This window comes from Eptesicus fuscus, chromosome 22, assembly GCF_027574615.1.
Source record: "Eptesicus fuscus isolate TK198812 chromosome 22, DD_ASM_mEF_20220401, whole genome shotgun sequence".
NCBI classification, from domain to species: domain Eukaryota; kingdom Metazoa; phylum Chordata; class Mammalia; order Chiroptera; family Vespertilionidae; genus Eptesicus; species Eptesicus fuscus.
In genome coordinates this window covers 7,918,373-7,937,098 of record NC_072494.1, presented here as the reverse complement: position 1 = coordinate 7,937,098, position 18,726 = coordinate 7,918,373, and the positions used below count along the sequence as shown (strand labels likewise).

At 39.0% G+C, this 18,726-nt stretch overlaps 1 protein-coding gene across 2 annotated transcripts in view; it reads left to right on the top strand.

Annotated features, from left to right (window-relative positions):
• The window catches only part of SLC16A1 (solute carrier family 16 member 1), a 29,410-nt gene that overhangs the window by 5,716 nt on the left and 4,968 nt on the right, over positions 1-18,726 (top strand). Inside the window, exons 2-4 of one of the 2 annotated variants that reach the window (XM_028154084.2) lie at positions 1,989-2,148; positions 13,662-13,922; positions 18,251-18,394. In XM_028154084.2, coding sequence (XP_028009885.1) covers positions 13,706-13,922; positions 18,251-18,394 — 361 coding nt within the window. In that variant the 5' untranslated portion in view covers positions 1,989-2,148; positions 13,662-13,705. The remainder of the gene's footprint in view (positions 1-1,988; positions 2,149-13,661; positions 13,923-18,250; positions 18,395-18,726) is intronic. The other variant, XM_008147173.3, reaches the window with a different exon arrangement.

The following is an 18,726-nucleotide window of genomic DNA, read 5'->3' as shown; positions in this document are numbered from 1 at the left end:
TTATTTGGTGATGATAATTTTTAAAGGTGGGATAATGGTATTATGGTTGTTATGATTTTTTAAATAGTCATATCTTTTAGAGATATACTGAAATATTTGTAGATGAAATAGGATTTGCTTTACAATAATCCAGTAGGCGTTGAGGGAGGGTTGAGTAGGTAAGAGTATGGATGAAACAGATAGTAGCTCTCAGTTGTGCTTGAAATTTGCCATTATAAATTGTTTGGAAGGAAAAAATAAGAAAAACCATCACTATCAATAACATCAACAAAAACAGAGGACAGGAATGGATTTGAGTTTTATTTCCAAGCCTTAGAAGCTGAGCAGCCCTGGGCTAGTCACACAACTTCTTAATGTCCCTTTGGTTAAATGGAGACAAATACCACCTAATAAACTCCTATTTGTTCAAGCTAGAAACCTGAGAGATTTCTTTTCTAATTTTTATTGATTTGAGAGCCAGGAAGGGAAAAAGAGAAACATCAATTTGCTGTTTCACTTATTTATGCATTCATCGGTTGATTCTTGTTTGTGTCCTGACTGGGGATTGAACACTTGATCTTGACATACCTGGACGATGCTCTAACCAACTGAGCTACCCAGCCAGGGCTGGGAGATTTAACTCGTGGTTTCCCCAGTCTCCCACTTCCGCTCCACCACTGAATCCTGTCTGTTTCCTCTCTCTTCCATTCTTCCACTACCATCCATCTTACCTATCACTATGGTCTTACAACACTCCAACAGCCTCCCTCCAACCCATTCTCCACATTGTATAAAGAGTGATGTTCCGAAAATGCAAAACCTGAGCATGCTGACTCCAGCCCCACTTACAACCCCATAAACTGCTTTCGATTAGATTTAAGACCAGAGTGGCTTCTTAAAATACTTTAAGGCTTTTTACTAACTGATAGTGTTTATTGATCCAACTTCCCATCTCACCCCATTCTCTCTGCTCCCTCTTTAGCTTTGGTAAAATTCTTTCAGGTTTGCAATGCACCCTGTACTCTGTAGCTCAGTACTTGTGTCTGGGAATGCTCTTTCCACCGTCACTCTGTGGCCTACCTAGCTCTTGTTTATCCTTCAATTCTCAGGCTAAATAGCATCTGCTCCAAAAGACCTACTCAGATCGCTTCTATACATACTAAATCGGTGTCTTCTCACACCTACACAACACAATATGTTTTCCCATAGGAACCTATCCTTCCTCTGTCATAACAGTCAGTACTTGTTTGTAAAGAGTACAGGCAGTCCTTGGGTTATGTCGGACTCGACGTATGTCGTTTTGGGGTTATGTCACCATCTCCCATTAATTTATTTTAAAAAAGTTCCATCATTTTGACATATGTACATATGTGCTTTATGTTTTTATTATTTATTTACCACAAGTAAAGGTCAGGAATTGTTGTCTTTTTAATTTTTTTTTTTTTTTTTTTTTTTTTTTTTTACTGTTTCACTTTATTACTGCTGTGTATGTGCTCCATGTGAGTGATGTAGGTGGTGGGTTCCTTACGGTGAAAATCACATAACCCGATGACCTACTGTACTTGTAATTATCTATATATACAAAAAGCCAGCAACCAGAACGCCAGAACAACCAGTCGCTATGACGCCCACTGCAGCCAGTGAACCAGCAGGATCAGGGAGCGGGGCCAGCCAGTCCGTGCCCCAGCCCCTCCCTCCAGCTGGCCCAGCCCTGATCATCCCATCTCCTCCTCCTGACAGGCCCAGCCCCAATCTGCTGATTGGGGCCAGGCTGGCCGGCCCCCACCTGTGCACAAATTCGTGCACTGGGCCTCTAGTGAATTTATAAAATGTATATTACTATGTTGTCTCTAGTCCTCAAAACAAGATATTTTTTATGTGAAACTAAGTATAGAGTTAATTTTTTTCTATGAGTGAATAGTTTAACTCAGATTTTTGCAAGAAAATAAAAGGCTTTCTTTGTTGTTTCATCTTTTAATGAATTGTAATCTTCTTATTTTCCCCATTAGGCTTCAGAATACTGGAAGAGAAGTAGATTCTAGCAGAAATACCACCTGTTATATTCATATACTCATTTATACTCAAAGTAATATAAAGAGCACAATCCTAACAACACATCTTTTTGTCAGTTTAATCCAGCCACTCCGTTTCTTCAGATTCTGGAATAAGGTAGGTCATGTATTCATCATTTGAAATGGCCCACTTAGATCTTGATTTGTGCAATATATTTTTGTCAAAAACAGAACAGATACAGGTATTCCAGAATATAACCTGGAATTGACGCGCATACCTTCCAACTTCTAGACAAAAATAGATAATCTGTTACTATAAGAATATTACTTTTCATCTTGGGTGTTGTGTTTAATAGCTCTTGGACTTCCTTTTTTTATTTTTTAAGTCCTAATTCACTAGGAGCAAAGTTAAACTGACTGGAGATTTATATTTTTCATGAAAGTTTCTGCATATTACTGGGACCATACTTCTCCCTTCTATGCCTTTGTATAAAATCATGCATATTTGAATGAATAGATGCCCAAAATCATTGTTTTACAAGAAGAATTAAGAGTGTTTTGTTACAGTCTAGCTGGCATGGCTCAGTACTTGAGCATGGACCAATGAACCAGAAGGTCACGGTTCAATTCCTGGTCAGGGCATATGCCCACACATGGGCTAGATCCCCAGTGTGGGGCATGCAGAAAGCAGCTGATCAATGATTCTCTATCATCATTGATATCTCTTTCTTTCTCAGTGTTTCTATCTCTCTCTTCCTCTCCTAAATCTATCTATATATCTATATATATAGTGTTTGTTACAGATTCTTATTGAACATGACTGGCTGAGATTGACAAAAGAAGATTAAATAAATATATATACATGCATATACAGTATATACACACATGTGCATATATTAATTTCCTTTCAATGTGCACAAATCCATGTACTGGGCCACTAGTCTATACTAATAATAGAGGAATATGCAAATTGTCCAGGACACCGTCACAGTAACATTAACGACCAGCAGTCTGTGTGAAGCGACCAGGCTGGCAGGAGGGTTAGTGAGGGATGATCAAATGACTGAAGAGCAGGTGACCAGGCCGGTGGGCGGGGGGGGGCAGTTAGGGGCAATCAGGCCAGCAGGCAGAGGTTGTTAGGGGGATCAGGCTGGCAGGTGAGCAGTTAGGAGCCAGCGATCCCAGATTGTGAGGGATGTCCCGGATTAGAGAGGGTGCAGGCTGAGCTGAGATGACACCCCCCACCCCCCAGGCACGAATTTCATGCACCAGGCCTCCAGGATTGATATAAAAGTGATGTCCTGTAGGAAAACTTAACCCATTTCATCAAACAAGCCAGGAGTATTTCTGATACATGTCATTTGGCAGTGGCACTAAATTTCATCCTTTGATAATCTTTCAGTGTTGGGTCTTTATACCCACATATCTCCATGTTATTGGCAAATTGGCTTTGTTCATCTAAGCAAAAGTAGCTGACTAATATTTAGCAAAGGTCCTACATAGAAAGCTGTTCACAAGGTAGAAAAAAAGAAAAGTGTCATACTTGAACAATCTCTACAGAAAACTGCAGTGGTCAGAGATGGTAGAAAAGCTAGAAATTGGGGGGTATTAGTAGCTTATGTTGGAGAAACCCTCCCACCTCCACCTCCGAAACCTGTCTGTCTTATTTTAGGTGGTGAAAGGGCCCTGAGATCTAACAAACATCCTCCATTTCATCACGTGTCCTTTGGCACGTGATAGATATATTTACTTGAAACAGAATGTCCTTTTCTAGATCACAGCAGAAATGAGGATGGTTACAAATGTTAGTTTTCATCTGTTTCATGGTGCTTGGAGCTCCTGATAAGTATGTATTAAGAGCTTTATGGTTGGGAAAAACTTTAAACAAATTCCTGGTTTGGGTAGAAAATACTCTTTAACAATACATATGGTATTTAGGACGACAAGAAAATGTGAGGAGAGCCCTAACTGGTTTGGCTCAGTGGATAGAGCGTCAGCCTGTGGACTCAAGGGTCCCAGGTTCGATTCCAGTTAAGGGCATGTACCTTGGTTTCGGGCACATCCCCAGTAGGGGGTGTGCAAGAGGCAGCTGATTGATGTTTCTCTCTTATCGATGTTTCTAACTATCCTTCTCCCTTCCTCTCTGTAAAAAAATCAATAAAATATATATTTTTTAAAAAAGAAAATGTGAGGAGTACTACAGGGAACTCTTAAAGAAAAGGAAATATTATTTTGTTTTATAATAGCAGTTATACAAATCTTTACAATCTTTATCAAACTATTAAATACACATGTATGTAGTTTAAATAGACTTAAGACTTAATCCATTCTCTACTATCTCTTACCACCCTTTCCCATATTCATTCATATGCATCAGCCTTTTCTGTAATTAATACATCCTCGTCACTTTTTAGTCACTTTTGTGATCATATAGAGTTAATGGTTTAAAACAACAGGCATTTTTTAAAAATATATTTTTATTGATTTCAGAGAGTAAGGGGAAGAGAGGGGCGGGAAGAAAGAGAGAGAGAGAGAGAGAGAGAGAGAGAGAGAGAGAGAGAGAAACATCAGTGATGAGAGAGAATCATCTATTAGCTGCCTCCTGCACGATCGATCAGCTGCCTCCTGCACGACCCCCAGTGGGGTCTAGCTTGCAACCCAGGCATGTGCCCTGACCGGGAATCGAACTGTGACCTCCTGGTTCATAGGTCGATGCTCGACCACTGAGCCACACTGGCTGGGCACAACAGCCATTTTCAAAGTGTGGTTATGGACCACTCCAGGACCTGAAGACTTTGGGACTGGAGTCCTTGTAACTAATCATTAAGAAACAATTACTTATCAAATTTTAGTGCAGTATCAAAGAAGAATATCCACAATTATCTGAAAAAAACTATTAAAACACGTCCTTTTCCAACTACATATCTGCTTAAGGTAACTGTAGACCAAAAACTTTGAGATCTGTTGTCTTAAAAAGAAATATACTTTATAATTTACTGGTAGGATGGTCTGCCCATGTAAATAATAAAAAAAAATCTGGAAATTATTAGTAACTAAAATAATGATGTCTTTAAGGATTATAAATATCAGCTAAATAAAAATAAGATCCAGAATCAATTTTCATATAGTCTAAAAGATAGACCCAAAATCCTGTTTTAATCATTCTGGTAAGCAAACTGTTAAGTTCAAGGATAATACAGTATATTTGAATTCTTATTATGTGTGTTGGATTTGATCAGAATGATAAGGGAGATACAAACAGTTGGAAGTTTGTAGAGCCAGGTTTACATATTTTTAGGTTGTTTATATACAGTTTGATCAAACTATACATTTCATAACTGCTGATTGGCTAGCCAGCTACAGTAGTTCTATTTCTTTCACTGGTGTTTTCTGGTTTGTTTGTTTGTTTGGTTTAAAAACATTTTTTTTTTATTCACTCTAATCAGTTTCAAAATGAAAGAAAGTAAGGTTCCTTGGACCTTGAATCTAGGAATCTACCTTGGGGCGGTGGTTCTGTAAGCCATGAAGCTGCCAGTTATAAAGCACAGTAGACTTGCTACTTTAGCAGAAATAGCTTTAGTAAATGGGTCTTTCTGGATTTAAATGTTTCCAAGTGAATTTCAAACCAAAAACTGGTATATACTTAGCAACAAATTCTTTTAAGATTATTGATTTTAGATACTTTTTGCCTCCCCCCTCTTCACTGCCTAAACCACAGATATTTATTATCTCACAGTTCTGGAGGCTAGAAACCTGAGATAAGGTTTCAGCAGGGTTTGTTCCTTCTGAGGCTGGATAAAGATCTGTCCCATGCCTCTTTCCTAGTTTCTGGTCGTTTGCTGGCAGTCTTGGCATTCCTTGGCTTGTAGAAGCATCGCCCAGATCTGTCCTCATGTTCACAGGGCCTTGTCCCTGAATGGGCAGAGCATGGGGGTGGTGGGGAGGGAGCACAACTTTGACTTTCTGGATTAGTTTATTTGGACAATTCCTGAGTTATGAGAAATAGAGAAAAATTAGATTCTCTAAAGATGGTTCTTGTCACCACCATCATTGCCAAGGAAAGTTAGGGTTATTGTTTCCCATTGTACTTTTATGAGGCAAATTGATGAACTATGTCATCAGTTGTTGTTTTTTTAATGTCCCCATAAAATACATAGCTAATCTAATAGAAAGGCTACTGTGCACATTGTGAGGATTAAAATCTTAAAGTTTAATCTCTTAGCCTCTGGACTTGAGGACTGCCTCTTCTCATTGGACTTTGAATACTGTACAAAGGGACCTGCTGTCATAATTTACTTCTTGAATGACCCTTTTGTTTATAGCTGAGATTTGGTCAACTTTAAAAGAAAATATGTTTAGATAATGATATTACACATTTTTTTTTTCCTATTACATACCCTCAGAATTTTGAAGTTATTAAGGACAGCCATTTGTCAGATGGTAGCAGAATTGTGTTGAATCCATGTCTGGTTTTTTGAAGTGGTGTTTTTTTTTTTGGTGTGTGTGTGTGTGTTTTGTTTTTTTCAAAATTCAGATGCTCTTATTTCTTCTTGTTTGCTTCTGAATCTTTAAAGCTGTTTGAAGTTTTAAATCTAATTTTGACACTATGGAATAAGGTATTATGAACTTGATGAGGCAAGTCTTAGTGACTAAAAACTGTTACTGCTTTAACTAACTGGGACAAATCATAGCTGGCAGCTAAGCTCAAGGTTTAATCATGTCCAGCACGTATTAGCTGATTGAGTCAGTTTGACGTGTTAAATAGCTCTACCGTCTGTGTGTGGGTGTCTCCCTCTGTGTAAACATTCTGAAGTGAATTAATCTTTTTAGTGGCTCTTTGATTGAAAAATTTCAAGTGCTTTTCTCTTTATTCATACTTAGATGAAGGGAAAACTCATAAAATTGATGCCTGGAATAGTTCTATTTAATATAATTTTAGAATCCAGACTATCTCCCTTAGCAGAACTGAGCTGTTACCTTTTTTATTATAAGAGAAATTTTAGGAAGTTTCAACATATAAATATTTTTATCCCACCTGAATCCAAGGACAAAGATCTTTAATCTTTAAACTGGGTAATATTTTTAAGGGAATATTCTCCAGATTTTCAGATTTAGATGTACCCATACCTAAAAATCATCTCTTCTAAAAATAAATGGCTGAGGTTTTCTGCTTATCCTTTTCTCTTTTTTTTATTATATATACATTTTTATTATTGATTTGTGAGAGAGAAACATCAATGATGAGAGAGAATTATCGATCAGCTACTTCCTGCATGGCCCCCACTGGGAAGTAAGCCTGCAACCCGGGATGTGCCCTGAATAGGAATCTATTTTCTACGTTAGAATTAGGTTTAGAAAGTGAGATAGTTATCACAGGAATGTTTATCAACACATTTATTTCAATGAAAATGAGATGTGGCCTTGACAGAAATAAATTTTGTTTGATTGGTTTAAAAATGTGCTGGCTGGTATGGATAAGTTGGTTGGGTGTTCACCTGTGCACCAAAAGGTCATTGGTTCACTTCTGGTCAGGCCACAAGCTTGGGTTGCATGCTCCATCCTGCAAGAGGCAGCCGATCCATGTTCTCTCACATTGATGATTCTCTTTCTCCCTCTCCCTTCCTTTCTCTCTAAATCACTCATTATGATACTATACGGGTGGATCCATACCATTATAAATTTATCCAAACCTGTAATGTACAATACCAATAGTGAAAACCTAAGGTAAATTATGAACTCTTGGTAATGATGTATAATATACTGATATACATACTAGGAGTAAAGCTTACTCATCAAGACTACAGTTCCAAGGGAAAGAATATTATTTTAGGTTGTGACATTGTTGTCACATAGGGAACAAGCTTAAGGATACTCTGAAGTGCCTGAAATCAGGACAAGCCAGCAATTCTGACTATGCAAACAGTACTTTTTTGACAATCGATCTGCATTTCTAGTGAGGTTAGCAATTACTTGGAAATGTCTACTCATACTGATTAAACTTCTTCTAAGAGTAAATAAATTTGTTCTATATCCCCTGCTCCCCTAGGGACTTCAGCTTTTCATCAGCCATCTTATGTTTGTATTAGAGGCCCGGTGCATGAAATCCCTGCACCGGGGCGGGGGGGTGGTGTCCCTCAGCCCAGCCTGCATCCTCTCCAATCTGGGACATCCCTCTCACAATCCAGGACTGCTGGCTCCCAATCGCTTGCCTCCTGCCTGCCTGATTGCCCCTAACCATTTCTGCCTGCCAACCTGATCACCCCCTAACCATTCCCCTGCCAGCCTGATCGATGCTTAACTGCTCCCCTGCTGGCCCGATTGCCCCTAACTGCCCTCCCCTGCAGGCCTGGGTTCCCCCCCCCAACTGCCCTCCCTTTCAGGCCTGGTCCCTCTCAAATGTCCCTCCCCTGCTGGCCATCTTGTGTCCACATGGGGGCGGCCATCTTGTGTGTTGGAGTGACGGTCCATTTGTTTATTACCCCTTTATTAGGTAGGATATGGTCATGTGCCGCATAAAGACATTTCAGTCAACGACAGACTGCAGATATGACAGTGGTCCCATCCTATATAATAAAACCCTAATATGCAAATAGACTGAATGGTGGAATGACTGGTCACTATGACATGCACTGACCATCAGGGGGTAGACATTCAATGCAGGAGCTGCCCCCTGGTGGTCATTGTGCTCCCACAGGGGGAGCACCACTCAGCCAGAAGTTGGGCTCATGGCTGGTGAGCGCAGCGGTGGTGGCAGGAGCCTCTCCTGACTGCAGGGAGCGGGCCTAAGCCAGCAGTCGGACATCCCCCGAGGGGTCCCAGACTGCAAGAGGGCACAGGCCAGGCTGAGGGACCCCCCTCCCTTGTGCACCGGGCCTCTAGTAAGATTATAATGGAGCTGAAAAATTCCTATTACCTAGTAACATCATAGTCATCATAAGGTTGTAGTACATTGCGCATATGTTTGGTGAACTGGTGTTAACAAATCTGCTCTGCCAGTCGTATAAAAGTATACCACATAAAGTTAGTTATGCATAGTACTTGATAATAAACAGCTATGTTATGATTTATGTACAGTTTACTCTTGAACAACGCATTAGAGGCACCAACCTCCCACATAGTCGAAAAATCTACGTATAACTACAGTTAGCCCTGCACATACAGATTTTCAACTGCGGAGTTGATTCTTGAACAACTTGGGTTTGAACTACACGGGTCAATTGAAAAATATCTGTTTATAAGTGGACCTGCTCAGTTCAAGGGTCAACTGTATTTACTATACTAGACTACTTCATAATGTTATTTTTGAGCATTCTCTTTCTACTTAAAAAAATATATAAAGTTTGCTGTAAACCAGTATGCATGTTTAGTCTGCAGCAGCATGATACATCTAGTTTCCTGCATTTCTTAATTGTATCTTATCTTGTGTTATTTAATCTCATGTTATTTTGTTCATCATGGCCCCTAAGTGTATGGAATCCACTGCTAATGTTGCCAGTAAGAGGTCAAGTAATTAAGGACTAGAAGGTGTGAAATCAGTGATGGTTTTTGCTCACCAGTCAGGCATGTCCCATTTCAGCATAGCTACAATCTTGAAGAAAGACAACAAAGTGATAGAAACAGTTGAAGGATCTGCTTCATCAAAGGCAATAAGACTAAGAAAATTCGAGAAGGACCTATATCAGAAAAGGAGAAACTTCTAATAACCTGGATTGAAGACCAGACACAGAAATGTGTTCCTCTCAGTACCATGACAGTTATGGCCAAAGCAAAAATTTTGTTTGCGATGTTGGAAAAAAGGCTGGACTACAGTGTTGAATTTACTGCTAGCTCTGGGTGGTTTAGACAATTCACAAATCGTTATTCCTTCCATAATGTGACAGTGACTGTTGATGTGAAAGTAGCCGAGGAATCTTTGGAAACTTGAGTTAAGCTGATTGTGGAGGAAAATTACTTGCCAGAACAAATATTCAATATGGCTGAAACCTCCCTGTTCTGGAAACGGATGCCTAAAAGGGCTTTCATCCATAAGGAACCCAAGTCAGTGCCAGATTTGAAGGCGTTCAAGGGTAGGATAGCAGTCTTGCTTGGGGGCAATGTTTCAGGTTACACATTGAAACCCTTTGTCATCTGGCACATTGAGAACCCAAGGCCTTCAAGCATATCAGTAAGTGCACACTGCCAGCATACTACAGGAGCAGTAAGAAATCATGGGAGACACAGCTTCTCTTCCAAGATGCCCTTTTTTGAATTGCTATACCATGGAAATGAAGAAGTACTGTTTGGAGAATAAAATACTTTTCAAGATTTTGCTTATTGTTGAGAATGCTCCCACGCATCCTCCTTCTATTGGTAATCTTCATCCCCAATATCAAGTGATATTTCTTCCTCTGAACACCATCCCTTTGATCCAACCAGTGGACCAAGGAGTTACAGCAGTGTTTAAAGTCGACTACCTGAAGACTATTTGCTCAGGCTATTGCTGCAACTGAGGAAGACAGCAATGCTGGAAGGATTACATCTATAACTGCATCAAGAACCTTGCTTCAGGGTGGGGGGTGATGTCGCCAAGGAATGTATGAATGACATATGTAAGAAAACACTCAGGAGGTTCATTCATAACTTAAAAGGAATTGCCAAGGATGAAGAGGTTGCAAAAATTCCACAAGGCTGTGGTTGGGATGACAAACACCTTTAACCCTGGTGTGAAGGAGGATGACCTAGCGGTGGTTCTGGGAATTGATTGAGGGATTATTAGAACTGGGACATGAATGTATAGGTAAAGAAGAAGCAAGAGAAAAGAAAGCTGCAGAAGAAAAAGAAGAAAGAAAATTCACAGTGAAGGGTTTAGCAGAAACTTTTGCAGACCTCAGCAAGCTCTTTTAAAAGTTTGAAGACATAAACCCACACTGAAAGGCTTTCGTTAATACAGAGGAATGTTCATGGTACATTATCTGCTTACAAGCAAATCTGTGATTTAAAAAAAGAAACAAGCAAACCACCATGGACATATTTCTGAAAAGAGTGACACCTGCTTAAGAAGAGCCTCAGGCAGGTCTTCCAGGAAATATTTCAAAAGAAAGCATTATCATAGATGACGATTCTATGCATGTAAGATCTTCCAGCGGGACACGATGTGGAGGTGGAAGACAGTAAATGATATTTATGATCCTGACCTGTGTAGATCTAGGCTAATATGTATGTGTCTTCTTTTTTACAAAAAAAAAGAGAAAAAAAAGTTTAAAAAGCAAAAAAAATTTAAACAATTTAAAAACAGGAAAAATCTTATAGAATAAGGATATAAAGAAAGAAAATATTTTTGTATAGCTGCATAATGTGTTTTAAACGAAGTGTTACAAAATAATAAAAAATTTCAAAGTTTATAAAGTAAAAAAGTTACAGTAAGCTAAGGTTAATTTATTGAGAAAAGAAAAACTTAATAAATTTAGTGTAACCTAAGTGTACAGTGTTTATAAAGTCTACAGTCATGTAAGGTTAAAGTGGTTTGCCATCTCAACCACAGCCTTGTGGAACTCCTGGGCCTTCGCATTTCCTCACTTTTCACTCACTGACTCACCCAAGAGCAACTTCTAGCTCTGCAAGTTTCATTTATGGTAAGTGCCCCATACAGGTGTACCACTATCTTCATAACATTTTTACTGTACCTTTTCTATTTAGATATGCTTTAGTACACAAATACCATTGTGTTACAGTTGCCTACAGTATTGAGTTCAGTAACATGCTATATAGGTTTATAGCCTAGAGGCAATAGTCTATACAATATAGCCTAGGAGTGTAGTAGGCTATACCATGTATGTTTGTGTTGGTGCATTCTATGATGTGTATACAACAATATCACCTAAGGTTTCATTTCTCAGAATGTATACCCATCATTAAGCAAAGCAATCATGACTGTTATTACCTATGTATGTCTGTAAACAATATATTATTGTTTTGCATAATTAAAATTTATTAAATGGTATCATACTACATGTGTCTGTGGAAATAGTGTTTGGCATCCATTACATCTTTTTTCCTAGTGTTCTTTGCTATATTGTCCTGGCTTTAAAGCTAAAAACTACATTTCCCAGGTTTCCTTGCAACTATGTTTCTGAATTTGATTTGAATTCTGCTAGTCAGATGCATTTTTGTGACATTTGCAAGGCAGAATCAGAACAGATATCTCTAAGTCTAGATACTGGCTTTGAGATTTGACAAGCAGGATATGTGGGATCCATTTTTATGGTGCTGTCATAGGAGGCAAATGTGGATTTAGAGCTAACAGCAGATGTTGACAGCCTCTGATTGGTGACTTCCTGATTTTGATGATTATCTGATTTTGGCAACTTAATCTTACTAGCTTTCTATTTGTGGCAATAGTGATATGGAGTCAAAGGCTTTCAGGTTATAGAAAGAGGATCAGTTTCCAGTGGCCTGAGTAGTGCTTTGGAAAGCTTCATGGGCCCAAAGGAAAAAATGTTTGGAGTCAAGGGCCCATCAAGAGTGAGAGCTCTGGTATCAAAATCCTGTTCTTTTGGGTTGGGATGCTAAAGGGCTGTGCTGTAGGACGAAGGATGAACTGGAGGCAAAGCAGTCCTCAAATGAACTGCAACCTAAAACATCTTGATCCTAGAAATATATCTCTGGAGAAAGATAATATCCTAGGCCTCAAATTCTTAGTACAGAGAAACAAAAGGATGGAAAACACAGAAGAAAAGGAGTGGATACCATGGGAAGGCCCTGACCACATCCAGTTAGTCTCAAAAGAAAGGAAAGAGAGAATAGGGAAAACCAATATTTAAAGACACAGTGGCTTAGTTTTTCAAAATTGATGAGAATTCTGTTTTGTCACTGATTATCTATGTAATCTGTATTTTCTCAATAGTTTTTTTTAAAGATTTTTCTCTATCTTGTTGGGTTTCCTCATGTAGGTTCGTATTCATCAAGTCTATATCCTTAGCTATTAACCTTTTAAAGTTGCCTCTTTCCCATTCTTATCTTTTCAAAGTCCCATTAGATGTGTGCTTGGTCCTCCCATTCTAAACTCCGTGTTTCTAAACCTTTCTCTCATAGCTTCAGAATAAAGCTCTCCGCTGAATTCTCCCTTTTCAACCCTATCCTGCAGGTTTACTGTCTCTTTCCAGCTGTGTTCAGTATGTTGGTTAACCTATTATTAATTTCATTGAGTATACTTTTCATTTCTGGAAGTTCTGTTTCAAATCAACTGCTTTTAGCCATTTAAATATCCATATCCAATATCTGTAGTTCTTGAGTATCTAATCTATGTTGAATTGGCTTGGCTTCACTTACGGTTAATTGATTCTTGATGTGTTTTGAAATTGTAGATTGTCACTTTATATTTGGCAGGACTTTGCCTATGGGAAATCTTTGCTAGCAAGATCAAACATAATATATCTATGGAAGAACAGAGGTTTCCCACAGACATTGCCCTGCCACGCATAAGCTCACACAAGCCTGTAATACAATGGCCCTGAGACTTTTTGTGATAATGTCCTGAGAAGATAATGTCCATTGGACAAGTAACATTGAAAAGCAATACGGTTATCTGAAAGCTTGGTGTAAAGGGTGGGAGTGTTTGTTGTTGGCAGTGGTGGGCTGGAGTGCTTTCTTGCTGACATAACTGACATACTGTTTTAATTTTATATCCTTCAGATACTCAGATTTGAACTGCCTTTCGGAATTCATCTACCCTTAAAATGCCACCAGCAGTTGGAGGTCCAGTGGGATACACCCCCCCAGATGGAGGCTGGGGGTGGGCAGTGGTATTTGGAGCTTTCATTTCCATCGGCTTCTCTTATGCATTTCCCAAGTCTATTACTGTGTTCTTCAAAGAAATTGAAGAAATATTCCATGCCACCAGCAGTGAAGTGTCATGGATATCCTCCATCATGCTGGCTGTCATGTATGGTGGAGGTAAGTACCCACAAAGGCCTGCTGTTTTAATATTCATAAAGCAGCCAGAGGCTCTATATTAGGTCACTTTTTTATGTCTCATTCAGTGACGTGTTTTAAAATGTTATTGCTTGAAGTTTTATGTTTAGAGTCACATTTTCATTCCTATTAGCAATGACAACTTTTGCTCTGTTAGTTCCATAGTAGAATGAAACAAAAGAGAGACTGTGATTTGCTCCTCCTCAGTATCATTGAGCTTTAAAAAGCTCTCAGAAAAATGACACATGCATAACTGATTTTTCTTGTTGTTCTCCGCTAGACTCTTAAAATGTAAACAAAGATTTTTTTAAATTGATGTCAGGAGAATTAAAATAAATCCAGTTGACTTGAATAGCTAATGCAAAGTCTTTGAAAAAACACTTTTCATGGTGTTAGAATTAAAGAAATGAATAAAAACTCCCTCCAGTTCCTTGTGATAATATACCGTATTTTCCGGCGTATAAGACGACTGGGCATATAAGATTTTCCTGGGTTAAAAAGTTGTTTTATACACCAGAAAATACGGTAGTCCAATATACCTAATCCATTATATCTAATCCCATCAATAGAGTCCAATATACCATATTTTCCGGCATATAAAACGACTTTTTAACCCAGGAAAATCTTATACGCCCAGTCGTCTTATATGCTGGAAAGTACAGTAGTCCTAAAAGCATTTTCAGCTGCACCTTAAGCTTAAGTTTTATTATCCCCCCCGCTTCTGTCTTTGACATGTGAAGGAAATGTGAAGAGTAAATTATTGCTTACTTAATAACGTCATTTAAAATACTGTTTGTTTCACTTTGGAACACCAAATCACAATTTAACATGTACAAGTCAAAACCTACCATAGTACTGAAAATATAGTTACTTAGTAAGCAGATTCTATAAAGCCAACTATACTTATTTACTGGGATTGACAGTGTCTCAAGTTGCTTATTTAGGCAAGTTTTCACTTTTGATAATCTTATTTTTGGTGGCTATTTAGTACCTCAGATTATTTTCATATGTAGCTCTTTTATTTTATTTTTAATCTTAATTATTGAAAGTACTAGAGCCCTGGTGCATGGAATTTGTGCACTGGGGGGGAGGGTCCCTCAGCCCAGCCTGTGCCCGCTTGCAGTCGGGGAGCGCTGGGGGGATGCCCGACTGAGGGCTTAGGCCCACTCCCTGCAGGCAAACATCCTTAGCATTGTTGTGGAGGTGAGAGAGGTCACTGCCACTGCACTCACCAGCCATGAGCCTAGCTTCTGGCTGAGAGGTGCTCCCTCTGTGGGAGCACACTGACCACCAGGGGGCAGCTTCTGCATTGACCATGTGCCCCCTGGAGGTCAGTGTTCATCATAGCAACTGGTCATTCCACCGTTTGGTCGATTTGCATATTAGCCTTTTATTATATGCAAATCATGGTTCCTGCCCCACCCCAGGCCTTCTTTACTTCTCTAGTTATAGGACTTTTATTCATCCAGATTTCAGGCGATTCTAAATGATGACCGTTCTGTATTTCAGTTGTATTTTTTGATGTGGTTGTGGGAGGCTGCGACCAGCATTTACCTATGCCACCATCTTGGTTCTCTCTTTTTATCATTTGAATCTGTAGCTCTATAATAGCCAATATAAATATTCTACATTTTAACTGTTAAACCTGAGCCTTAGGCTTCTAACCTGGTGTCAGCTTCAACCCATTTTTATTAAGCATTATGCTTGGTATTACATACTATCTACACTAATAAAAGAGAAAGATGCAAATTGACTGTACCTTTGCAACGCCCACCAGCCAATCAGGAGTGAGTATGCAAATCAACCCAACAACCATGGTGGGTTAATTTGCATACACAGGCTCCCAGCGGCCCGGGCGGGACACTTGCGTTGTCGCCATGGCGATGATGCAGGCATTTTGCACCGCCCCAGCCGCTCTGGGACTCTGGGCAGCATGGGAAGGTAGAAGGGTGGCTCTGGGCCGGAGCAAAGGCTGTGCTGGCAGCCAGGGTAAGGAAGGCCCATTCTGCACGAATCTTCGTGCATCGGGCGTCTAGTATTATGTGTACTTGGTTGAGTATTACATATTACACACTAGGTTAGGTGTTGTGATCCTGTTTATAATCCTGTTGAGACAATAACATAAACTCACGAAACAGAAGTAAGTTAGAGTCATAATTGGATTAAGTGCCTAATTTCAGTGCTCAGAGAAAACAGGTAACCTGATTGCCTTAGAGAAAGATAAATTGAGTGACAGGGAATGGGTGTGGGAATACATTTTTTTTCTGCTGTATATCTTTTAAATTTTGAACCTAAACCTGTTTTGTCTATTAAAGTACTTTTTAAGAGAACATAAATGCTAAATTGTAGTACTTTTTTATATATGTTTTTATTGATTTCAGAGAGGAAGGGAGAGATAGAAACACCAATGATGAGAGAATCATTGATCCGCTGCCTCCTGCACAGCCCACACTGGGGATCAAGCCCGCAACCCGGGCATGTGTCCAGTTCGGGAATTGAACCGTGACCTCCTGGTTCATAGGTCAATGCTCAACCACTTGAGCCACTTTTTAAAAATATAAGTTTAAAGAAATGAAAAGGAACCTTGGACTCTATCTGCCAGGATTTCTAATCAGGTTTTGATTATGATGGCTTGAAAAATTGGTATAAATATTCTCAAGAGGTCCTCCAGTTGCTCAGTGTATCTTTAAGCTGACTACAGACCAGCGGTTTGCTGTTGTAATTCTGAGCTGCCAAAGAGCTTGAAAGCCACTTGCATTTTGCATCAAAAGTAAGTCATGTCAGTTCTCCTAATTGCACATGACACTTTCTTTTGGGAAAACAGTTCCTTCTTTGTCCTCATCCAGAGATAACTAGCACATTTCCCTGAATTTTGTTATAATAGGCCTATGAACTGTACCCCTCTCTTTTTCTAATTATAGCTAATTGGGGCCATCCTTCCTAAAATAGCTCGAAAGACAAATTGCCTATCATGAGTCTTGTGGCAGAATTTTTACTAAATGGGTTATTTTGTTTAGATTGGCTCCTAAGTAGTATATCCCCTAAGAATTATCATAACTTTTACAAGGGCCATAATCCTTTAACTTGTGCATTTGGGCCACACCCACCCTAATATGTTTTGAGCTGTGAGTGGTTTAGTTTGCTTTTCTTCCTTTTTTTTAATGCTTTGGTTCATGATGCTTGTTGGAGTATGTTTTTTAGGGGAGGAGATCTTAGTTGCCTACTATTGTTTTATTTCCTTGAGTTCCTTTTTCTTTTTTTCTAAAATGAAAAGTGTAAATTTACATGTTTTCAGTTTTTTGGTGATGTCATGTTAACATTTTCCATCTAAAATACTGGACTCTGCACTGGCCGGTTTGGCTCAGTGGATAGAGCGTTGGCCTGCAGACTGAAGGATCCCGGGTTCAATTCCGGTCAAGGGCACATGCCCGGGTTGCAGGCTCCATCCCCAGTGGGGGGCATGCAGGAGGCGGCTGATATATGATTCTCTCTCATTGATGTTTCTGTCTCTCTCCCTCTCCCTTCCTCTCTGAAATGAATAAAAATAATTTTTTTTAAATAAAATACTGGAAACTTTATAGCATTAACTTATACTTCACAGAATCAACAGGGTTTTTTCAGATAACACTCCATTTCCTATCTTTTTCAGGCATTACACCCAAGAATATTTTGACCATTATCTGAGTTAATTTTCTCCTACAAGCATTTTTTTTTTCCTCACAGTATTGGCTAATAACACAAAACAGTAATATAGGCATGGAACCAGGTTATCTCTCTAAAAGTCATAATCAGTTCAATACCTGAGACATCTAGATGTCACTGTGAACAGTTTTAATTTTGCTTTACATTTTAGATGTCCTAATTACAAAACTTTAAACTTGGAAAAAATAATTATGTATTTAGTCTTTTTCTTTATAAAAAGTATGAAATAAGCCACATTTATAATATGTAAATAATGCTCTGAAATCATATCATCATATCCGTGTGTCTGTCCAAAATTTAAAACAAAGTAAACTTACAAAATATATGTTGGTCGTATCCTAGATACATCAAGAAGCCTATGAACACCCATTACCAAGTTATTTCCAGCCTGTTCTGCCTTATAAGGGAAAGATTAAGGATCTAGTCGTTTATATTTTAGTAAAATTCCATCCAGAATATCCAGATATAAAAGAAAGCAATGTTCTTACCATTACCTTTTGTTGTATGTTCATTTTGGAGGACTTGTCACTTAGTGTCATTAATGCCTTGTGTAGATGTGGGGGGCAGGTTCCTCTCCTCTTGCCACTAAATGTTTGGTCCTTTCTTAGGTCCTGTCAGCAGTATCCTCGTGAATAAATATGGCAGTCGTCCAGTCATGATTGTTGGTGGATGCTTGTCAGGAAGTGGCCTGATTGCAGCTTCGTTCTCTAACAGTGTACAGGGGCTTTACTTTTGTATTGGAGTCATTGGAGGTGAGTTGCTGTTGATTCATTTTTAAATTCCTGTGATAATAGGTGTTAATTGTTGAATGAATAAATGAGTTGAAAGAGATTATTGCATCCCTTGTCCTAAGAATAGTCAGTAGTAGTAAATGGGTCTTTAATTTTCATCTCTTTACTAGAAAAGTATTTTTATATCTTTGTGTCTGTGTGTTTTGTTTTTCTTTTAAAGAAAATGCTTATTGACCACTTTTGTATTGACCACTTTTGACTTAAGAATAATGCATGAGCCCTGGCTGGTTTGCTAAGTGGCTAGGGCATCAGCCCCTCAGACCAAATGGTTGAGTGTTCGATTCCCAGTCAAG